Source organism: Ictidomys tridecemlineatus, chromosome 8 (genome assembly GCF_052094955.1).
Source record: "Ictidomys tridecemlineatus isolate mIctTri1 chromosome 8, mIctTri1.hap1, whole genome shotgun sequence".
In the NCBI taxonomy this organism is placed as follows: Eukaryota; Metazoa; Chordata; class Mammalia; order Rodentia; family Sciuridae; genus Ictidomys; species Ictidomys tridecemlineatus.
Window position 1 is genome coordinate 71731045 of NC_135484.1, and position 24524 is coordinate 71755568.

The 24524-nt window shown below is 37.0% G+C and overlaps 1 protein-coding gene across 5 annotated transcripts; it reads left to right on the plus strand.

Annotated features, from left to right (window-relative positions):
- Window positions 1–3192: 3192 nt before the first annotated feature.
- On the plus strand, window positions 3193–22911 carry Srsf12 (serine and arginine rich splicing factor 12). 5 transcript variants are annotated; one of them, XM_078019622.1, is made up of 7 exons: window positions 3202–3422; window positions 6167–6245; window positions 7186–7264; window positions 14629–14733; window positions 16196–16299; window positions 16465–16606; window positions 20646–22911. In XM_078019622.1, exons 3-7 carry the CDS (start codon window positions 7212–7214, stop codon window positions 21013–21015), a joined length of 774 nt encoding a protein of 257 aa, XP_077875748.1. In that variant the 5' UTR covers window positions 3202–3422; window positions 6167–6245; window positions 7186–7211; the 3' UTR covers window positions 21016–22911. The 5 variants fall into 5 exon arrangements, with proteins under 5 accessions (XP_021581687.1, XP_040139017.1, XP_077875749.1 ...); XM_021726012.3 differs by lacking the exons at window positions 6167–6245; window positions 7186–7264 and having other exon boundaries at window positions 3193–3422; XM_040283082.2 differs by lacking the exons at window positions 6167–6245; window positions 7186–7264; window positions 14629–14733 and adding an exon at window positions 14860–15201 and having other exon boundaries at window positions 16176–16299.
- Window positions 22912–24524: the final 1613 nt, after the last annotated feature.

The following is a 24524-nucleotide window of genomic DNA, read 5'->3' on the forward strand; positions in this document are numbered from 1 at the left end:
CTCAGTTGGTAGAGCATTTGCCTTGCATGTGTGAGGCACTGGGTTCGATCCTCAGCATATAAAAACAAATAAATAAAATGAAGGTATTGTGTCTGTCTACAACTAAAAAAAAAAAAAAAGATTAAAAAAAAAGAAAATATAAACCTACACGGTGGTGCGCCGGTTATCCCAGTGATTTGGGAAGCTGAGGCAGGAGGATTGCAAGTTAGAAGCCAGCCTTGGTGATTGAACCCAAAGGCTCTTACCACTGAGCTACATTCCCAGCTGTTTTATTTAATTAATTTGTTGAAACAAGGTCTTCCTAAATTGCTGATGCTGGCCTCAAACTTGTGATCCTGACTCAGCCTCCCGAGTCACTGGGATTACAAGTATGCCTGATCAGCCTTGGCAACTTACTGAGGCCCTTAACAACTTAGTGAGACCCTGTTTCAAAACAAAAAAAATAAAAAGGACTGGAGATATAGATCAGTGATAAAGTGCTCAGTGGGTTCAATGTCCAGGACCAAAAAGAAAAAGAAAGAGCTACAATTATTAAATAATTCTCAGATTTTCTAGTAGTACATTCCTTGGGAATCCTTTGGGAATTTAGAAAGACTATAGAGTACCATTTGGTGTCTTAAAGTAATGATTCAATAAAGTAACACTGCTAAATAGGATTTAACGTTCTAGGACATAGGCTGAATGTGAATGTTTTTGAGGTTCGATGCATTGAAACCAGGGACATTTAACCACTGAGCCACATCTGTAGCTGCTCCCACTGACTTTTTTTTTTTTTTGCCTTAAATCATATCTGAATATAGGAAGAGCAGACATTTTAATGTAATATAAATAATTATGGTTCCACAACTTTTAAATCAGTTACAACTATCTTTACATTTCAAGTTTCTAATGGAACTTCCTTTCAAAGTCTCTTTCCTCAGATACTTCATCTATAGGGACAGAGATCCTATCAGAGATGCCATCTACACTGCCTTTTTTTGGGGTGTGTGTGTGGTTATACCAGCAATTGAACCTAGAGGTGCTTAACCACTGGACCACATCCCCAGCCCTTTTTATTTTTTGAGACAGAGTCTCTCTAAGTTACTTAGGGCCTTGCTTAATTGCCAAGAATGGCTTTGAATTTGTGATCCACCTGCCTCAGCCTCCCAAACTGTGGGGATTTAGGCTTAAGACACCAGGCCTGGCCACACAGTCTTTTCACATTTTCCTAGATTTTTTTTTCTTTTTAACTGTAAACATTTTGTGGTTGTTTTGTTTTGTTTTTCCTAATTATAAAAGCACTTTAGCAATAATCTGAAAGTTTCAAAAGGTAAGCAAAAGAAAGTAAAAATCAAACTATGATGCTTTCACATGAAAATTCTATTTACACATAACATACAGATAAACAGGCTTTTAACTAATTAGGCTCATAATTTACATAGAGGCTAGCAAATTATTTTTCCTCTACTTAACAATATGTAGCCTAACTGGCCAATCAGCAAATTAAGTTTCATTTATATGCAAAGTCAATGCATTGGACTAAATAGAGACCTTCAAAAAAACAATGTCCAAATTATAATCCCTAGTCTGTGACTTTATCTGGAAAAAGGGTCTTTGAAGGTATAATTAAGTTATAGATTTTCAGATGAGATCATTCTGGATTAACTCTATGACGAGCATCCTCATATAAGTAAAAAGAGAGAAAACAGAGGTAAAGGTGGTATGAAGACAAAGATAGAGACTAGAGCTATGCAGCTATGGTCAAGGAATGCCTTGGACTACCAGAGACTGAAAGAAGAAGAAAGGATTCTCTTCTAGTGCCTTCAGAGGGAATATGGCTCTGTGGACATCTTGATTTTAGACTTTTAATCTCCAGAACTGTAAGAAAAAAGAATTTCTGTTGTTTTAAGCCACCAAATTTCTGGCATTTTGTTATTACAGCTCCAGCAAACTATTAACAGTCAGCACTCCAAAGTTTCCTATGAAACTTTGTTCTCCAGCCTTACTTTCTCATTTTTAGCTCTATGCCTTTCCTTTCATTCCCTATATTGCCTCAGGGCCTTTGCACATGGTGTTCCAATGCACCAACTGATCTTCTCCATTCAATTCTCTCTTCAGGGAAAAGTTAAGTGATTTTCTAGCCCTGCTCATCATCATAAGGTTCCCTCTCAATAGCATATAGTTCTTTTCAATAGTCCTTATTGTAGTTGGTATCTTTACCAGTATATCAGATTCTATCATCTTCATGGCTGGCGGAATAGCTCAGTGATAGAATGCTAACAAAAGTAAGCCTCTGGGTTCAGTTCTCCAACACAGCAAAATTAATTGATTTTAAAAACAAAAAATTTCTCTACCAGATTGTAAGCTTCATGCCCCTCCCCACCATTATATTCCTAGTCTAGCCTTGTGCCAGCTGTGGCATAACAATCCTTTTTGAATAAATAATCACTTTCCAGAAGCATCACAGACCTTGGGAGCTTCTATCCTACAACAGGGTAATAACTGTGAATTACCTGGTGGCCATCCCATAATAGAAGCAAACAAAAAGGCAAGAGGAAAACTAGAAGGAGATGGGCTACAACATTTTGAAGAATGGGGAGAGTATCATTTAAATCTGTTTAACTGTTACTGCATCAACTGCTTTTTTTTTCTACAGTGTATGCGTTTGTTCCACGTTCCCCTCTCTTCAATGTAATCTCTGAGACTTCCACTGCTAGGTTATTGCTCTATCCCACACCTACAATAGTTCCTGCTGCATAACAGGCTCTCAAACATCTGAATAAATGTTCTCAAAGCTGAATATAACGCCCTAAGAGAATAATGGATCAAAACGCTAAGCGGGGATGGAGGAGCTACCTCCCTCCCTCCCCCTGAAGATACCTCGAAAACCTGAGGGCCCAGAGGCCTAACAATTGCTCAGGTTTGGGCCTGAGAATATTGCAACGAAGGCCCCAGCGGCGGCGACGCTGACTCTCACCTCCACTACCGCCTTCCTCTCTCGGGATCCCCTCCAAGCCCGGGCTCGCCACCGCGGGCCCCCAGACCCCCTCCCTCCTGGCACAGCCCCGTCGCCCCCTCCCCAATCTTCTGGGACTCCGCGGGCCTCGGGCTGTCCCGGCTCCCCTCGGCCCTGGGGACCCCCGCCCCCTACCCGGGATCCCCGGCCCGCGGCCCCCGCCCCGCGCTGTCCGTGCGGACAGGCTCGCGCCGCACAGCGCCCCCTCCGCGCCGGCCTCTGCGGCTGCGCGCTGGCGGGGCCGAGGCCGAGGGGAGGGGGTCGCGCCGGGGGCCGTCGGAGCTGCTGTGGCAGCGGCGGCAGCGAGAGAACGAGCGGGGCCAGTGGCCGCGGGCAGACCGGAGGGAACGTAGGAAGCGGTCATGTCTCGCTACACGAGGCCCCCCAACACCTCCCTGTTCGTCAGGAACGTCGCGGACGCCACCAGGTGAGCGGCGGCGGCCGCAGGTTGGGGACGCGGGGGAGGGGCGGGGTAACGGCCGCGCCGCGGTGCGGGGCAGAGGCCCGGCGGGCGTGCCCGGAGCCTCCTCGCGGGCCCTGCCTGCGCCGGCCGAGCTGCCTGCCAGGCGGCGGCGTGAGCCCCGGGCTACGCGGGGCCTGGGCGGGACTCGCGCCTCCGCCTCCCCGCGGGCGTTCCGCCCTGGCGCGGCGCACTCTCGGCCCGCTGCGTTTTACGCGTCTCCGCACCGCACCCGGCCGTCAGAGCATCGCGGGGGGCCTCCCCGGTAGCCGCGTCCCTCTCCGCCTCTAGCCCACAGTGCTTCCCCCGGCGGGTGCCTGCGTTTCAGCCTCTTTGTCGCCGCGCCCGGGTATAGCCGCGCGCCCACCCCTCCTAGACGAAGAGGAACTGGGGATGATTGAGAACGTATCGTAAAATAATAATGCGTACCTTGGGCCTTACAATTTCCGTTACCCCAGTTCTGGTCTACATACAGATAGTGCTTATGGCTAAATTATATCCTTTACACAGCTTTACACTAGATACTAAAGATGACTCCAGTGAATGAGATTTACATCTTTTTCATTTAAAGTTCTGAGGATAGTATTAACACCTTTATAACGATTTGGATGAACCTAACTGTTGATGCTCTGAGTCCTCCTCGTTTCCTCCATCCCCCTTTGAGAATTTTTGTCTACATAGTGTCCAGACATAAATCTTAAGAAATGACTTTTCCCTCCCCCCCCCTTTCTGAATGATTTATCATGAGACACTTTTCCCTCTAATAGGAGCCAGAAGGAATTGGGGGGGAGGGCAGGTTAGACAACATAGACATTTCATTGCATTGGACCCCCCCCCCATTTTTCTAGTTATGCAATATTATCTTGTGCATAAGGGACAATTGAAACACTTGTAATGACTGACTTGAGGGCTAGACAGCCACAAATATAGAGCGGTCTTGCTTCCTAGTTATCTGGAGTAATAATAATTTACCTGTGAGAAGTAAATGTTAAGTAGTTTTTAAAATTTGTCACAACTATAGACTTTTGATTGAATATATCTTAGTTAACATCTTAAAAGATGTCTGTGTTTACATTTCTCTCCATCTGTTTATTCATACATTACATAGAAAAGCAAATTTTGTGAGGCAAGGTAAAAAGCATTACACATTAAATAGCACACTTAAAACCTGAATAAGTGCTGGGGCAGTTGTGAGGCACTGGGTTCCATCCTCAGCACCACATAGAAATAAATAAAGATTTGGTGTCCATATACAACTAAAAAAAAAAAAAATCCTGAATAAGAATCAAGTCTCTCTAGCATATTTGTAAAACTAACAAACGAAATCAACCGACCAACTAACCAAAGAAACCCCAGAGATTTTCAATTGGAATGACTACAGGAACCAATCAGTTAATATAAATGAGTGAAACCATCAGGTTAAAAGGCACAACAGGATGGTGTAAGCAAATGAAAAAGGACATGTGCCATCTAAAGGGAACAGCATCTGCTACTAAACTCCAGCTGATAGATGCCCTGTAGACATTTGGACTCCTTGTTGTCACATCTAATATTCAAGAGAAATCAGAAATCTAGATTTTGTCAGGCACAATGGAGCAAGCCTGTAATCCCAGCAACTCTGGAGGCTGAGGCAAGAGGATTGCAAATTCAAGGACAGCCTTTTTAAAATAATTTAAGGGCTAGGGAGGCAGCTCAGTGATAAAGAGCTTGCTTAGCATGCATCTGTCCCTGGGTTCAATCCCCAGCACCACAAAGAGGAGAACAAAAAATTCTAAATAAAACACATCTACATGTGACAACTTCTGGTCCAGGTAATCCACCATCAAATATTGAGATTGATATTTGAGATTCACTGATTTCCTTTTTTCATTCTTTCACTGCAATTTAGTACTGCTATTGGGTAGGCAATCACAATCTCGGAGATTATATTGTATTAATGAAATAATAATTGCTAATATTTGTTAAGTATTTGCTGTGTGCTATACTAAAAACTTAATATATTATTAAATTTTTGCATTAATCTTGTAAGTTTTTATGACCACACTTATAGATAAAGTTTAGAGAGATTAAGTATCTTGCCTAAAAGTACATAGCTGGTGAGTTGTGTTAAGACAGTCAAGTCATTACATCTAACCTACAGTAACCTTTTTGTGCAAGTGGTATATAGTGTAAATTAACTAGTATTGTGATACCTGGACATATTTTAAGTTAACTTTATCTTTTCGTATTAGCTATAAATAAAATAATTGGAATGAAATTTTTAAACACGGTGTAAAATTTTATATGCAGTATGATTTCAGTTAAATGAAAAACAAAAGGGAAAACTATAGAAAATACGACTTGAAAAATTCATTTGGGTGGTAAGACTTAGTTGATTTTTCCTATTTTTAAGTATTTTTTCAATTTTCACTTATTAAGAATATTTTAGGGGCTGGGGATGTGGCTCAAGCGGTAGCGCGCTCGTCTGGCATGTGTGCGGCCCGGGTTCGATCCTCAGCACCACATACAAAGATGTTGTGTCCGCCAAATACTAAAAAATAAATATTAAAAATTCTCTCTCTCTCTCCCTCTCTCTCACTATCTCTCACTCTCTCTTTAAAAAAAAAAAAAAAGAATATTTTAGGATTTCTTGTTTGTTTTTGGTACAAGGCATAAAACCCAGAGATATTCTACCACTGAGCCCATTCTTTTTATTTTTTATTTTGAGACAGGGTCTCAGTAAGTTGCCTCAGACCTTGCTAAATGCCTGAAGCTGACTTTGAACTTGTGATCCTCCGGCCTCAAGTTGCTGCAAGTAGCCATTTTAATACAAACTATAAAGCACAGGACATTAAAAGATATTGTGGGTCGTGTATACCTAAAAAGAAAAAAAATATATTGTGGATTAGTGTAAAATTTAATAGGAGTGACACTGAATGCAATAATTGTTAGAGATTTTTAAAATAAGTTTTAAATTTTGAGTTAGGTTTCTTTCAGATGTGAAACAAAATGTGGATCAAGAAAAATACTAACTTTGGTAATATCTTTGTTTATTATGTTGAGGAATAGTTTTTAAATGGTAAATATAATGTCCTAATTAATGTAACGAAGTAATAATATTCAAATCTCAAATGTAGCATTCCCATATTGATGTGTAATATCATATTGGGTTGGGGAGCAACAATCAAGTTGCTCTGGAACTGTTTAATGCATTCTTTGGTTACAGTATAAGAGACTGTATATTTTGATATAGAAAAAGCATTAAAGAAAACATTTATGATAAAAAGGCTAGCAGATTGGAATAAAAGGGGACTTCCTAAGTCTAGCAAATGGTATCTGTGAAAAACCTATAGCTCGGGCTGAGGTTGTGGCTCAGCGGTGGAGCACTCACCTAGCCTAGCATGTGCTATCCTAGCACGTATACCACATAAAAATAAATAAATAAAATAAAGGTATTGTGTCCAACTACAAATATATATATATCTTCACTTAATACTGGAATACTGAATGAACGCTTTACAAATATGTATATATGTGTGTGTGTGTGTGTGTGTATATATATATACACACAATATATACATATTGTGTCCAACTACAAATATATATGTGTGTGTGTATATATATACACATATATATATGTATATATATATCTTCCACTTAATAGTGGAAGACTGAATGAATGCTTTTCCTCTCAGCAGGAACAAGATAAGGGTCCCCACTCTCACTATCTCCATTCAACATTTTATTGCAGGTCCAGTGTTTATTGCAAGAAAAGAAATGAAAACCATAAAAATTGGAAAGGTAGAAGTAAAACCAGTCCCTATTCATAGGTAACATGTTTTTTCTTTTTTTACATAGAAAATACCATAAAATCAACAGTAACTACTATAACTAATAAATAAGTTACCCGAATACAAATTAAACTTATAAAAACTTTATTTCTATATATTAACAACAAGCAGTTGAAAATAGTGAAAAAAAAAAATTCCATTACCCTAGTTTCAAAAAGTATACTCAGTAACCTATGCCTATAATTCCAGCAACTTGGGAGGCTAAGGCAGCCTCTGCAACTTAGTGAGTCCCTAAACAACTTATCAAGGCTCTGTCTCAAGATATAGTCCAAAAAAAAGGATTGGGCATGTAGCTCAGTGGTTAAAGACCCCTATGTTCAATCCTCAGTCCCCCTCCAAAAAATGTATATTTAGGAGATGGGCCTGTAATTTCAGCTACTTGGGAGACTGAGCTGGGAGGAACACAAGTTCAAGTCCAGCCTGGGTAACATAGCATGTGAGACCCCATCTCAAAACACAATAGTAAACTTAGGAATAAATTTAACAATAACAATAAAAAAAATAAATAAAATCCTTTCCACTGAAAATGCAACATATTACTAAGAAAAAATTTAAAACCTTCAGTAAATTGGTAGGTATACCATATACATCCATTGTAAGACAAATTATTACAGTTCTCTTCCAGATGATCAATCAGTTCAAGGTAGTCCTGATCAAAGGATTAAAAAAAAACAAAAACCAGAAACTGACATGTTAATTTTAAATATAGATTTGTATGCAAAGGATCTAGAGTAGTTGAGTGCAGTGGCACTTGCCTATAATCCCAGTGACTGAGAAAGTTGAGACAGAGGATTATAAGTTCGAGACCAGCCTGGACAACTTAGTAAGACCCTGTCTCATAATAATAAAAAAAAGTCTGAGGATGTAGCTCAATGGTAAAGCACCCTTTGGTTCAATCCCCAGTATGAAACACGCTCACACAGGACTATAGTAGCAGTAATGAAAATGTTATATTGGCCTAACAGTAGATAAATAGTCAATAGGACAGAATAGAATATAAGTCTTTAAATAATCCACACTTATAGAGTTAATTGCTTTTTGTTTTCCTTTAGTAGTACTGTGGATTGAACCCAAAGACTCATGCATGCTAGCCATGCACTCTACCACTGGGGTATATCACCAGCCCAGAGTTAATTGATATTTGAAAGGATAAGAAAGTGATCCAGTGGAGAAAGAAAAGTTTTCAACAAATACTGTGCAGGAGCAACTGGATATCCATATGGGGAAAAAAAATGAACTAAAATTGTAGCTTCTACCTCACATAATAATTTGAGGGGGATCAAATGTAAAAATAAGGAAGGTTTTAGAAGAGAATATAGATGAATATGTTCATGACCTGGAGGTAGGCAAAAAAAATTTCTTCCTTCCTCCTTCTCTCCCTTCCTCCCTTTCTTTTTCCTTTTCCTTCCTTCTTCCTTTTCCTAGGGGCACTCTACCACTGAGCTACAATCCCAGCTCTTTATTTACTTTTTTTTTTAATTTTAGACAGGATCTCACTAAATTGCTAAGACTGATCTTGAGTCTGCTATCCTCCTGCCTCAGCCTCCCAAGTACTGGGGTTATAGGTATGCGCCACTGTTCTGGGTCAGGCAGAGATTTCTTAAAGGACAAAAAGCAGCATGGCCAGGCATGGTGGTGCAAGCCTGTAATCCCAGGGACTCGGGAGGCTGAGGCAGAAGCATCAAAGCCAGCATCAGCAAAAGTGAGATACTAAGCAACTCAATGAGGCCCTGTCTCTAAATAAAATACAAACTAGGGCTGGGGATGTGGCTCAGTGATTAAGTGCCCCTGAGTTTAATCCCCAGTACCCCCTCCCAAATAATAAAGCTGCATAAAAGAAAGAAATATATTGATAAGTTAAACTGCACCAAAATTAAAATTTCAAATCACAGACTTAAGTGAAAATATTCATGAAACATCTGACAAAGGCTTTGTTACCAGAATACATAAACTTCAACAATAAAGACATTAAAAATGGGCAAAAACCTGAATCACTTCACAAAATACACACGCGCGTGCTCAGCCATTAACACATGAAAAGGTGCTCAACATCATGTGAAAATGGAAACCATAGTGAGATTGAAAAGACTGACAGAAATGCTGACAAAGTTGGATACCAGTGGAACTCATACTTGGCTGATGGGAGTATAAAATGATATATCCACTTTGCAGAACTGTTGACAATTTCATAAATATTAATTCTTTATATCCCTTTTGACTCAGCATTTTTACTCCTAGGTATTTAAACAAATGGTTTATAAACACAGAAAGATGTTGTACTATACTGACCATTAGGTAAATTAATATTTTTAAAAAGTTAGGTGTGCTGGACATGGTGGCACTTGCCTGTAATCTCAGTGGCTCCAGAAGCTGAGGCAGGAGGATCATGAGTTCAAAGCCAGCCTCAGCAAAAGCGAGGTGCTGCTGGGGCTGGGGTTGTGGCTCAGTGGTAGAGTTCTCACCTAGCATGTGTGAGGCACTGGGTTCAATCCTCAGCACCACATAAATAAATCAATAAAGGAACTGTGCCCACCTACAACTAAAAAAAAAAAAAAAAAAAAAAAAAAGTCAGGTGCTAAGCAACTCAGTGAGACCCTGTCTCTAATAAAATACAAAATGGGACTGGGGATGTGTTTCAGTGGTTGAGTGCCCCTGAATTCAATCCCTGATACCAAAAAAAAAAAAAAAAAAAAAAAAAAGCTGGGTGTGGTAGTACTTGCCAGTACTTGCCTGTACTTCCAGCTGTCTGGGAGGCTGAGGCAGGAATATTTCTTGAGCCCAGGAGTGAGTTCAAGGCCAGCCTTGACAATGTAGTGAGAACCTGTCTCAAAAAATAATAATAATAAAAAATGATGAGATACTCATTTACTCCATATCCTTCAGGATGGCAGGGATTAAAGGTGTTAATGAAAAAGTGGGCACAAGGGGAATTCTAATACATATCTTAGGTGAGTATAAATTGGTTTACTCACTTTGGAGTAGTGAAGCTGAAGAAGGGTGTACTGTCCAACTTACCAATTCCTTTGCTAGTGATGCATACCTGAAAATTTTAGCAAAACCTAGGAAGCACAGTTTACCATTAAACATTTTTTTAGTCGGGCATGGTGTCACATTCCTGTATTCTCAACTAACTAAAAGGCTGAAACTAGAGGATTGCAAGAAACCAGCCTGGCCAGGTGCCATGGTTCATGCCTGTAATTCCAGTGGCTCGAGAGGCTGAGGCAGGAGGATCTACAGTTTAAAGCCAGCCTCAGCAAAAGCTAGGCACTGAGCAACTCAATGAGACCCTGTCATTAAATAAAAAGTACAAAATAAGGTGGGCTGGGGATATAGCCCAGTTGGTAGCGTGCTTGCCTCACTTGCATGAGGCTCTGGTTTCAATCCCCAGCACCACTCACATACAAAAAAATTAAAAATAGGGCTGGGGTGTGGCTTAGTAGTTGGGTGCCCTTGAGCTAAATTCCCAGTACCAAAAAAAATAATAATAAGAAGAAGCCAGCCTGGGCACCTTGGTGAGACCTTGTCTCAAATTTTTAAAAAAAGATGCGAGGAGCACTGTGGATGTAGCTCAGGCCTAGCATGTGTAAGCATGTGTAAAGTCCTGAGTTCCATCTCCAATACTGGGGGGGGGAGGGGATTTTTTAATGAAGCATTTTAAATGTTCATCCACAGAACAATGGGTGATTAAATTGGGGTGGTTGAGTTGTTTTTATTCATAACAGTATCATAAAAAGTTAAAATGAATGAACTAAAGCAACATGGAAAAATCTCAAGGGAAACAAAGGCAAGACAAATAATCTGGTACCATTTATACAAGATTTAAAATAAGACTGACTTTTTTTTGGTACTGGGGATTGAACCCAGAGGAATTTTACTACTGAGCCACATCCCCAGTCCTTTTTAGTTTTTATTTTGAGACAAGGTCTCTCGAAGTTGCTTAGGACCTTGCTAAATTGCTGAGGCAGGCCTGGAACTTGTAATCCTCCTGCCTCAGCCTCTGTAGCCACTGGGATTACAGCGTGTGCCACCAAGTCCAACTTCTGTACAACATTTAACATGAATATATATAAACATTTATGGATAAAAACATTTGTAGTAAAAATATAGTTATTCAGGGGAATGAGGAACATCAGTGACTATTTCTAAAATAGAAGGGTAGAATGTCTGATTTCTAAAAAAAGAAAAAAGTATATAAGTACATGAGCACACACACATGGCTGGAGAGATAGCTCAATGCTAGAGCATTTGCTTAGCATTCACAAAGCCCTAGGTTTGATCTTCAACACTGCAATATAAATACAAAAAGTACTGAAAATTATGGCAAATGTGGCAAGTATTTAGATAAAATAAATCTTGATGGATACCTGGGTACTTGTTTTATCCTCTATAATATATATAATTATAAATATTTTGCAGTAAATTCCTCCAAATGTATATAATTCTAATCCTCTATAATGTGTATAATTGTAAATATGAAGTAAATCACACCAAAAATTCTGTTAAATGCCTCTATAATGTATAGAATGCTACTCCTCGATAAATTCTAAATGTTGAAGTAAATTCTAAATTCTAAGTATGCTGAACTAAATTACACTATAAATGCAAAAATAATGATAAAACTATAGCCAACAAGTGAGGGAGTGGAGACAATGAATGGGAATTAAAATCAGGGCCTCATGAATGCTAGGTAAGTGCTCTACCACTAAACTGCATCTCCAGTCCTGTTTTGTTTTTGAGGGTATCTGTTCCTTTAGACTATCACCCTTGGCTTTTAGGATTCTAAGCCTCTGTGACACATATAGCTCCAGCTTTTTATTTATTATTTATTTACTTATTTTTTAGTTGTAGGTGGACACAATGCCTTTATTTTTATTTATTTTTATGTGGTGCTGAGCATCAAACCCAGTGCCTCACCCATGCTAGGCGAGCGCTCCACCACTGAGCCACAACCCTAGCCCTCCAGCCTTTTTCTTTCTTTTTTTTTTTAATATTTATTTTTTAGTTTTCAGCGGACACAACATCTTTGTTTGTATGTGGTGCTAAGGATTGAACCCGGCTGCACAAATGCCAGGCAAGCACGCTACTGCTTGAGCCACATCCCCAGCCCAGCCTTTTTCTTTAAATTACTTAGAATCCCTTTCCTTTTTTTTTTTTTTTAATAATTTTTTTAGTTGTAGTTGGACACAATATCTTTATTTTTATGTGGTACTGAGGATCGAACCCAGCGCCTCACTAGGCGAGTACTCTACCGCTGAGCCCCAGCCCCAGCCCCTAGAATCCCTTTCCTGTTACCTACCCACATTTGGTTGATGGGATTAGGTACTTAGAAGACTTAGGTGTTATCCTAAGTCTCATTTACCCTTAAATGATAATAATAGTTGTGTTCTTTGCTCATTAATAAACAACTATATATTAAGTGTTTACTGTGTGCCCATCAACTAAACACCAGAAGTACACTGGTGAAGACACCTGCTTTATCAATGATTCCCAACTTTCTGTTTTAGAATTGCCTAAGAAAGTCTTTAAAAATTAAACATTAACTGTGCCTCATTCTGGGAAACACTAATTAGGTTCAGAGTTAATGCATCAGGCTGGGGTAGCTGTTTCCTTAACATCCCCTTATTAAATGATTCCAGTATTCAGAGGGATAGAGATTCTTTATTCCCATTGTTTGTTCTGTGGGCATAGGAATTGTGTTTTTCTTGTTCCCTACCATATTCCTGGAGCCTGGCACATAATAGGTGCTTGATAAGTACTTGTTGAATGAATTAGTGAAAAAAAAAAAAAGACATTGCCACTGTCCTTTAAAACTAATAGTCTATCAGGGAAGACAAACCTTTTATTGTAAATATTAAATACAGTATGTCATAATATTGGCTGCCTAGTGTATAGTGGATACTTGGTCACTGTTAGTTGAATCTTTATGTATTAATTCCTAAAGTCCAATATCTAGCCTTAATCACTGACTTGTCTTCTAGTTTTGGAGAAAATAATAGAATCTCTATAATCACAACTTTTAGTTACTTACAAAACCCTTAATGAATGTTCCATTATCATCCTAAATTTTGCATTTCTAAACCTGAAAGCTGCTTCTTTTGCTTGTCTCTTCTTCTTTATTCTAGGTGTCTTTTCCAACCATCTATTTTTTGTTGTTGACAACATAGCTCTTCCTTTTGCCCAAACTAGAAGTTATACAATATATTTTGAAGTATTTTTATTTCTTCTGAGTCATGCTTTATGCTCAATGCTTGATGCTGAATCCCTATGAACTCCATTAGGCAATATGGTGCAGTGGTTAAGAACACAGACTAGTAGTGGGATGTCGTGCTTATGCTTGTAATCCCAGGAGGCTGAGGCAGAAGGATTGCAAGTTCAAGACCAGCCTCCAAAATTTAGCAAGGCCCTAAGCAACTTAGTTAAATCCTGTCTCAAAATAAAAAGGGCTGATGATGTGGCACTTCAGGGTTCAATCCCAAGCACCTGAATGAATGAAGAGAGAGAGAAAAAAATGAATACAGATTAGTATCAGACTGTGGGAAGTTAGGTTCCACCTCTGTTACTTGCAGGCTCAGTGACAGGAGGACTAATTTGTCTGTATCCTCATCTGTAAACAACCATAGAGTTGTAAGAATTAGTAGTCTTCAGGTGAATAATGACTGTATATAAATGCATTATAAGAGTCAACTTATTACTGCTAAATATTTTGTCTCTTCAGTTAAATTGTAACTCCATGAAGACAAATATGCTATATATTTCTTTAGTATCCCTTCCTGAGTACTATTGCAGTAGAAGGCATAAAAAAGACTTGAAATAACCCATCAAATTTGAAAATACAGTAGTTATTTTGCCTTGTGTTTAATAGTAAAACATCCATTTTTCCTTAAAGCCTAAGAAATAATTTTAGGACTTCCTTAGAATCTAATTCTTGCTATCTGAAAACAAAGATTAACATAAACATGAAATTATAGTGAGGCAAATGAATGTATTCTTAATGAAACTGCCTTATTATGGGAATGACTTTCAAAGTTGCATATATGCTGGGTCAGTGTTTCTCAAAATTGACTAAGCATAACAACCACTTGGGGTGTTTGTAAAAATGTAGATTCCCAGTGCTTAATCCAGACTTCCTGAATCAGTTTCTAAGAGAGAGGACTGAGAATCTGGTTTTTTCCTTATCTTTTTTTCTTCTTTTCAAAACTTTGACTGATTCTAACAAAGATAGTATGAGATAATGCTAGACTAGATGATGTAATTTCTTTTGAAGATTTCAACTGGATTTCTGTAGGCAAAATATTTTAATCCAGCCATTCATATTTCTTTGCCTTATTTCTAAAATACTTCAGGCCTGAGGACTTGCGCCGTGAGTTTGGTCGATATGGCCCTATAGTAGACGTTTACATTCCACTTGACTTCTACACTCGCCGCCCAAGAGGATTTGCTTATGTTCAATATCCTTTATTTTAATATGTGCATGTGAATATATTGCATTCATGTGCTTATACATATATGTATTCAGGAGTCTGTGTTACGATGTTAACATTGCCTAATTAAATGTGTTTATTTCTTTATCTCAGAAAATCTAAAGCAGTCCACAGTAGCTGGCAAGCGCCCCCCAGTTTGAACCAACCTGTTAGCTAGAATCCAAGCATAAACCGAGCAGGCGAGACAAAAGGCACCTAAAGTTCAAGCATCAAGGAGTAAAGAGGGAGGGTGGACACAGATATAAAGACCTGGAAGAGGGGAAGTCTTTATCAAGCAAAAGACAAAGCCAACTTTGAGACTTCGGCTTTCCTACATTTACTCAGAGTTCCAGAGTCAAAGCCAAGTCTGATTTTGTTGGTTCTGCGTCTCTTATAAAGTCCATCTTGCAAGTCTTAAAGAGTAAAGGTCAAGGTTCAAGATCAAGTGACTTTGAGGTAATTGCCAGTCTCATTTTATATTGTATTTCTTGAGCTATTTTGTTTGCTATTTTAAAAAACAAAAAACTAGTCAACAACCTCCTGAAATACAGCTATTTAATAATTTTATATAGCTAATATTCATTATAGTTTAGGTTTAAAATTATATAATTTATATAGATAAGGGAGATTAGTGAATTATTTCAAACCAACATTTTAAATTTCAGATATCTATAAATTGCTTTTGTTTCTTTTATTTCTATTCCAAGTATGTTTGTTTATTTTCCAAGTAGTGTAAACATAGGCATTATTTAAAGTGGAAGATTCAAAGGTAGATATTATTATTGTTTTATTTTTGTGGTTGTAGATGGACAGAATGCCTTTATTTTATTCGTTTATTTTTATGTGGTGCTGAGGATTGAACCCAGTGCCTCATTCATGTTAGGCAAGCGCTCTGCCACTGAGCTACAGCCCCAGCCCCTGGATATTATTTTTGAAAGGGTTTTAGGTCACTTGTATGTGTACAACTTTGTTTATAATAAGTAATTTTTTCCCAAATGTCATAATTGGAAAACTTTTTTATGGAAAAGTAATTTTAATTTCAGAATAAAGGCTTTTGCAAGCAGATATTTTCAGTGAAAATATGATGGATCCTTTATCTGAAGAAGGGAATGAGTTCTAAACAGTTTATTTTATAATGCTACCCTTTTTGGATTAATTTTTTTTCTCATAATGTTTGAAAGTATAAATGCATATTGTAGCTAACTAATGTATACATTAAAAGGACAGTAACATGTTCATTTCTATTCTTTGGATTCACTCTAAATCATAATGGGGCATTTGTTTCATAGTAAATAGTGAAAGTATTTTTTTTCTGATTATTCATATTGGAGAGATAAGCTTAATATCTAGAACTTATTTTTCCGATTAATTTCATTTCACATTTAAATAACACCTTAAAAATATTTTCACATGCTATCTGATGTTCAAAGTGTCCTTAACAGCGAGTCATATTTGAAGATGTTCGAGATGCTGAAGATGCTCTTTATAACCTCAATAGAAAGTGGGTATGTGGCCGTCAAATTGAAATACAGTTTGCACAAGGTGATCGCAAAAGTAAGTGTGACTAAACATTAGATCTTGTTTATTCAGCAAAATGAGTTTCAACAATGACAGATTTTTTAATTTAAAATTCTTTCAGAAAATTATACTAGTTGAGTGACTGTTACTATGGTTTTCAAGTAATGAATTGTGTTATAAGCCTTGTTCTTCATATTCTAGCACCAGGCCAAATGAAATCAAAAGAACGTCATCCTTGTTCTCCAAGTGATCATAGGAGATCAAGAAGCCCCAGCCAAAGGAGAACTAGAAGTAGAAGTTCTTCATGGGGAAGAAATAGGAGGCGGTCAGATAGCCTTAAAGAGTGAGTATCAAATACAAGAAGATGGAAAACAAAAGTTTTTTTCTTTTTAAGCAAGCCACTTGAACCAATTTGTTTAATTTATATAAATAATCAACTTTTGTGAAAAAATATATTTTCTTTTCTATTATATATTGTTATTTACCGTGGTGTCTTGGATACCTCAGTGTTTTTTTTCTTTTTTTCATGACAGACTTAAATTTTAACTTTTAAAATAGAAAGACAGCATGTACTGAAAAAAAAAACCAAAAAAATGAAAAATACTTACCTGGCAAACAAGGGGAAGAATTTTAGATAAAAGAAATTTTCCTCGATAAGGCCAAAAATGCAGAATGTTGAGTTCTAAAAAATTAATAAAGACTTAAGAAATACAATGCAACCACTTGTGAAAGGAGGTTTATGAAAACACATGAATAGGCTGGATGTGGTTGTGTATGCCTATAATCCCAGCAACTCAGGAAGCTAAGGCAGGATGGTCACAAGTACAAAGACAGCCTCAGCAACTTATTGAGAACCTGTCTCAAAATAAAAAATAAAAAGGGCTGGGGATGTACCTTGTGGTAGAATGCCCCTGAGTTCAATCCCTAGTACTAGAAAATAAATTAAATTAATATAAACCAATTTACTTACAAAAGATAAATTATTATCAAGAATAAATTCCAAGTATGGCAATATTATAAGATATTAACAAAATAGTAAATTTGGGTGAGAAAGATTTGCAAGTTATCTATTTTGTTAACTAGGAGTTGATTTCTGATAGAATAATAAATTGCAGGGGCTGGGGTTGTGACTCAGTGGTAGCATGCTTGCCTAGCATATGAGAAGCACTGGGTTTGATTCTTAGCACCGCATATAAATAAATAAAGGTCCATTGACAACTAAAAGAAAAAAAATAAATAATAAATTGCAGTGAAATTAATTATATGGTGAAGCTGTTGAAATATAACTGAAAATGTAGTGGCATTCTTAAGTTCTTGAATATTTATCTCATTTATCTTGAGTTTTAATGCTTTAATTTTTTCATGGGAATTTTGGGAATATTAAGGTGAATTCTAAAAGAATGATCAGTGTAGCCAGGAGGGGTGGTGTATGCCTGTAATCCCCGTGACTTGGGAGGTCAAAGCAGGATGACCACAAGTTCAAGGCTAGCCTCTACAGTTTAGCAAGAATAAAAAAGCCTGGGGAAGATGTAGCTCAGTGGTAGAGCACCTCTGAGTTCAATCTGTAGTATTACAAAAGAAAAGAATAAGGATCATCGTTTAAAACAACATCCTGTTCTCTGACTGGATTGGTTGGCCTGGACCACATTTAGTATATTTTTGAAATTGCAAATTAATGCCTTTGTTTTGGCAAATTCTGGGTCACTATCTCTTCAAATATTGCTCTGCCTTATTGAGTAATTCCTCTTGGCTGTGTGACTATGTACCATATATCTTGTGTGCTCTGTTCTGGATTTTTAAAAATTTATTTTCTCTCATTATGTTTTCTTTTTTGTTTGTTTGTTTGGTACTGGAGATTGAAGTCAGGGGTGATAAACTTCTTAGGTATATCCTCAGCCCCTTTTCTTTCTTATTTTGAGACAGGGTATTCTTGTTGCCCAGGCTAGCCTCAAACTTGCAGTTCTCCTGATTTAGCCCCCAAGTCACTGGGTTTACAGAAATGTACAACTGCACCCAGTTCTCAATGTGTTTCAGTAGGAATTTTTCTAATGACCTTTTGGTTTAGTATTTATTGTGTTATATCCAGGTTACTGTTAAGTCTATTTTAGTGACTTTTTAATTTTAGGCATCATATATTCTTAATTCTAAAAGTCCATTTCGGGGCTGGGGATGTGGCTCAAGCGGTAGCGTGCTCACCTGGCATGCGTGCGGCCCGGGTTCGATCCTCAGCACCACATACCAACAAAGATGTTGTGTCCGCCAAAAACTAAAAAATAAATATTAAAATTCTCTCTCTCTCTCTCTCTCTCTCTCTCTCTCTCTCTCTAAAAAAAAAATTCTCTCTCTTTCTCTCATAAATAAATAAATAAAAAATAAAAGTTCACTTCTTTCTTTTTATAAATCATAGTTTTCCATTGAAATTCCCCATCTTTTCACCTGTTTTATGTTTTCCTGGTGTTTTGTTGAATATATGAGATGGTAATTTTTTAAATTCCTGTCTGATAATGTAAATATCTAAATCACTTGAGTCTTCTTTTGTCTTATTTTCCTTATTTACTTTTTGCCTATTTTTTCCACATACCACATATATATATGTATGTGTGTGTGAGTATGTATATAAAAAATGTTGGAAATGGTGGATGAAAAACTATAGAGACATTACATGTCATCCTCAAAAAAAGAAGTTCTTCTTTCTTGAGAGTACTATACTGACATATCACCTTGTTCCTGTTAAGGTATGGTTTGGAGCATTATGAAATTTAATCTGTTTTGGCGTTGATTTACCCAAGGATATGGTTCTTACCTCTAAGGATGTTGTCCTTTTGGGTAGTATTGAAAATCTGGGTTAGTCAGGCATGGTTGGCACACACCTATAATCCCAACTTCTTGGGAGACCGGCAGGAGGATCACAAGTTCGAGGCTAGCCCAAGCAACTCAGGGAGACCCTATCTCAAAATTAAGGCTAGAGATGTCATTTAGTGGTAGAGTACTCTTGAGTTCAGTCCCAAGTACTGCAAAAGAAAATAGAAAGTCTGGGTTGTTGTGCAAGAATTCTTGACCTTTTAGTCACTGGAACTCCTGTTTCTCCAGCAGTGTGCATCTGATAAAATTTCAGTTCGGTTCTTGAATATCCTAAGTGCTGTTTTTTTTGCTGGCCTCATCCTACATGCTCATATCTTAATCATAGCCAGTGACTTCAGGAGAATTTGAAGGTAGATTTAGAGGTTCTTTTTAGTCTATAATTTATTTCTGGAATTTTTCTCTCTCAAATCCTAGCTATTTGGGTAGTCCTGAATTCTAACTTCTGTCTTATTAGCTTTGTCAAACAGCCATTTTGAGGATTAATTCCCCCATGCTGTCATTTGGTCAGTGGCCCTGGTAAAACAGCTGAGGCTTGTTCTCCAGTGCCTTCAAATAATTGTTTTATAAATGTTATGAAACTTTGTTTGGTTTTTGTCCTGGGGATTGAACCCAGGGGCACTTGACTACTGAGCTACATCTCCAGACCTTTTTTATTTTGAGACAGGGTCTTGCTAAGTTGCTGAGGTTGGCCTCAAGCTTCTGATCCTCCTGTTACCTCAGCCTCCTGAGTTGTTGGGATTACAGGCATGAAACACCATGCCTGGCTTGTGAAGCATTTTGATAGATGTTTTTTATAACAAAATTGATGTAACACAAGCTGCTCTCTCATGGTAGGACCCAGAGTCCTGTATCCAGGGTTTGTTGTTGTTTTGCAATACCAGGGATTGAAACAAGGGGCACACTCTATGCCTGAGCCACATCCCCAGGCCTTTTTTAAATTTTTGAGAAAGAATCTTGTTGAGTTGCCTAGGTTGCCTAAAATATATGATTTTCCTGCCTCAGCCTCCTGAATAGCTGTGATTACAGGCATGCACGCCCAGCTAGGTTTTGTTTTTAATGAGCATTATTTGTTAAACTTTAATAATTGTTATTTTTTTCTATTTCTCATCTTTTTTCCTTCAGATTTTAATACCTCTAAAGAGTTGTTTTACCCTAAGTATGCAGGATATTTTTCGGAACTGATCTGTAAGATGTAACTAGCAAAGTAAAAATCATATATTCTACTGTAACAAACATTATGAATTTATTACTTGTGTTTAAACCAAAAGAATGCATAATAAAATTAGAACTTTTTTTTTTTAGGACTGGGGGTGTACCTTAGTGGTAGAGTACTTGCCTAGTAGGCAAAACACCTTGGGTTCAGTCCTTAACATCACAAAAGTAAAAAAGAATTGTGTCTTGTAGCTTACCAATTAAAAACATAATTAATGTTAATGCAAAGCATATAAGTTCCTGAAAGTGTTGTTTCTTAATCTATTGTTTTGTCTGAATATGTGCTCTAACTCTATGGATGTTTGCAGGTCTCGACACAGGCGATTTTCTTACAGCCAGTCTAAATCTCGTTCCAAATCATTACCAAGGCGGTCTACCTCAGCAAGGCAGTCAAGAACTCCAAGAAGGAATTCTGGTTCTAGAGGACGGTCAAGGTCCAAGTCCTTACAAAAAAGGTCCAAGTCAATAGGAAAATCACAATCAAGTTCACCTCAAAAGCAGACTAGCTCAGGAACAAAATCAAGATCACATGGAAGACATTCTGACTCCATAGCAAGATCCCCATGTAAATCTCCCAAAGGGTATACCAATTCTGATACTAAAGCACAAGCAGCAAAACATTCTCATTTTCGGTCACATTCCAGATCTCGGAGTTATCGTCATAAAAACAGTTGGTGAACAGCAATGGAAGAATACTACATAGTCTTTAATATAAGTTATTAAACCTCTCATTATGTTAAATAAAAATTCTTCAAGGCTTATAGAAAATGTGAGTTGATATTAGTTACTCTGGGCATGTGAAGAAATAAAATCTAGCTTTGGAATAATAAAGATTTGGTCTCACTTTAAGGGCCCACACCAAAAATTATGCTATCTAATGTCACCATTTTATGGAACATTTTTTATTTACAGTGTAGCAGTAGGATACTTTTCAAAGGTAATGGGTAAAAATGGAAGCAATTTAGAAAATTCTACTTGGATATTAAATATAGTAATATTAATACCTTTTACAAAAACATTTTTTACTCTAAAGCACTTTTCATATAAAAAGTAATTATGGCTATATAATTGCATACAGTAGACTTAAACTTTTTGAAACCTCTGTCTCTTGTGTCTTTGGTTCAAGTTTAGGTCAATTCCTAAATTGGGTCAGTTTAGGTACTATTTCAAATTAGAACAGTCTGAAATCCCCATAAGCAGAATTTATATAAAGATCAAGCATTCAAAAGACACGTTGTCTTCTCTGAGCTCAAAGAGTATTTTTAATTGTTGGATAGAATAATATAGATGCCAGGCATGGTGGCACATGCCGGTAATCCCAGCTATTTGGGAGGCTGAAGCAGGAGGATTGCACGCTCCAAGCTACCTTTGACAATTTAACAAGACTCTCAAAAAATAAAAAGGGCTGGGGATATAGCTCGGTGGTGGTAAAGCACTACTGGGTTTGATCCCCAGTACTGGAAAAAAAAAAAACAGTATAAAAAAGTTGATGTGAAAATGTATCCTATACCATGTTCACTTCAAAACTGTGAAAACATTTTAGAAATACTATATTTTAAGTTGAGACTACTTGTTTTTTGAAATCATGGTATGCAACACTCACAATCCAAAAATATTCATATTAAGCCTTACAGATATGAAGAGTATTGCATTTTGTAAAAAAATCATATTTTACACCATTCTTTCTACATACCTATTTTCATCTGCTGCTTAATTTTTTTTCTTTTTAGAGCTCTAGCTCAAAATTCTAGATTATATAAAATAACATTATTTTTGAAAGAATGTTTAGTATCTTGTATTAAAAACTCAAAACTACATCTTCAAAACACAGCATTATAAAATTCAAATTTTACATTACACTGCTCTTCATTTTTTAAGCCAAATAACTTTGTTGATATTAATTGTTTTTATAGTTGTTATAACTAAATTTCTTTTAAATTATGTTTGTAGTTTGTTTTTCAGAAGGTTTTGGTAGCTTTGTAATAAAACGGTTTTGCATATTATTATAGGGGGTATATTTATAGAGGTCTACTTGTATACTTTATCGAATTATATTACTGAAACTAAAAGTTATCAACCCATACAGTTAATATTTATATCTAGAGTGGTTAAGAAAAAGACCTTATATTTTTAGTATATAGGAGCAAGACTATTTCTTTTGAATAGAAATTCCATTTTTCTTTGCATTTTAGATTCTATATGTGAGAAACAACAAAATAATTTGTATGCTAATAATATTTGGACAAGTACCATAAATTCATGTATATTGTACTTTCTGAGTAGATTTTTCTCTATTTAATCATTCCAAATTTATCAGAACTATAATTCTGAAGAGTTCAGCTGTAATAAAAAGTTATAAAATTATGTGGTACTATAAAAAATTTAAAAGAAAACAAATATTAATAGTAATTTTAAATATTTTCTAAATGGATCCAAACATATACAGTCATATTAAATAATAACTAGGGGGGCTGGGGATGTAGTTCAGTGGTAGAACATCTGCTCAGCACTTGCAAGGCCCTGGGTTTGATCCTCAGTACTGCAAAAAATAAATAAATATATAACAACTAGGAATTGATTATACTGTCTTTACTCTGCATTCACAAATCATTATCTCTTAGCAAAAAGTTAAAAGGCAATATTCCCCAACATATTTCTTTTGTGTACCTTTGACTTGGTTTTCCATTGTAATCCCCTAGGCTGGTTAGGAAGATACTATTTGGTTTGATGGAAAAGGTGGAGTGATAAAGAGCTCAAACTATTTTGAGTCTTCACTATGTGCTTGGCACTGCTGTATAAATTTTTTATTTACGGGGACTGGGGATGTGGCTCAGGCGGTAGCGCGCTCGCCTGGCATGCGTGCGGCCCGGGTTCGATCCTCAGCACCACATACCAACAAAGATGTTGCGTCCGCTGAGAACTAAAAAATAAATATTTAAAAAAAAAAAAAATCTCTCTCAAAAAAAAAAAATTTTTTTATTTACTAGTCTATAAATCATCACAACAACCTTATAAGGTAAATAGCATTGAAGAAAACTGAGATGCAAAAAGGCTAAGTTATAAGGGCACATAGCCATTCTAAGTGAAGAGCTAGGGAAAGGCTGGGCTCCAGAGGCCTCTTCCTGACTACTGTGCCATCTATGTCTTTTAGGATCAGAAAAGTCTTCTGCAGAAGCTTAACTAAGATAATTTTAGAGGGAAATGAAAGAATGGAATTGATAAGGAAATGTCTTCAATGAAAATGGTTCCATGACAACTGATGGCTGGGTTTCTTGGAAAATCTTCTGGGAATATATTTATTCTAGCATTCATTATGTCATACAATTGTTTCTTGGGACATTTAAGAGAGATACTTATTCTTTATTAACAATCATCTTCATTTTAGACACCTGTGGTCAGTTCCTTTAGAGAAAATATATTTACTTAGATACTTGTCAAGTTTGGTACAGGATTGCTACCTACCACTGTTTTCTCAGGATCATAGAGAATAAGGTCAAAGAAAATAAAGATGCCCACTGTAGCTGTTTGTTTCCTTTCTCCAAATGAATTAGGCCTAAATAATTTTTAAAAAGCAACTGATATTTTGTAGCTGTTACCATGATGGAGGAATTTGCTCAAGTTTTTATTTGGAGCCTAGGATTTAATTTTGACACTATGCTAAGTTATTTTTTCAATGTTAATTAATTTCAGAACTTATTTGTAATGTTTGCTTGAGACATCTATTCTAAGGTATGGGTCTGCATTACAAATAAGAATTGCTTTTATTCTGGTCCCATTGCCAGAGGCAAAATTGGCCAAAGTTTAAAGGAAGACAAATTTAGAAATATTTTTTAATCCTCAAAAACTACTATTAATTAAAATTGCAATTTCTAGGCAGGTCTGGTGGCACACACGTGTAATCCCAGGTACTCAGGAAATTGAGGCAGGAGTATCACAAATTTGAGGCCAGCCTCAGGAACTGAGAGAGTCCCTAAACAATTTAACAAGACACTGTCTCAAAAAATAGAAAGGGCGGGAGGTGTGGCTCAATGGTAGAATGTCTCTTGAGTTCAGTCACCAGCACCAAAGAGGGAGGGGGGAGTAGATAAATTAGCAATACTAATATTCATGATTTATTAGGCTATTCATTACAATTTTATTTATTTATTTATTTATTTATTTTGGTCCTGGGGATTGAACCCAGGGGT

Coding starts and splice junctions, on each gene's coding strand:
- Srsf12 (XM_021726012.3), top strand. CDS start 3,358: ATGTCTCGCTACACGAGGCCCCCCAACACCTCCCTGTTCGTCAGGAAC. Junction 3,423..14,628: donor AACGTCGCGGACGCCACCAG/GTGAGCGGCGGC, acceptor AAAATACTTCAG/GCCTGAGGACTTGCGCCGTG. Junction 16,607..20,645: donor CGGTCAGATAGCCTTAAAGA/GTGAGTATCAAA, acceptor GGATGTTTGCAG/GTCTCGACACAGGCGATTTT.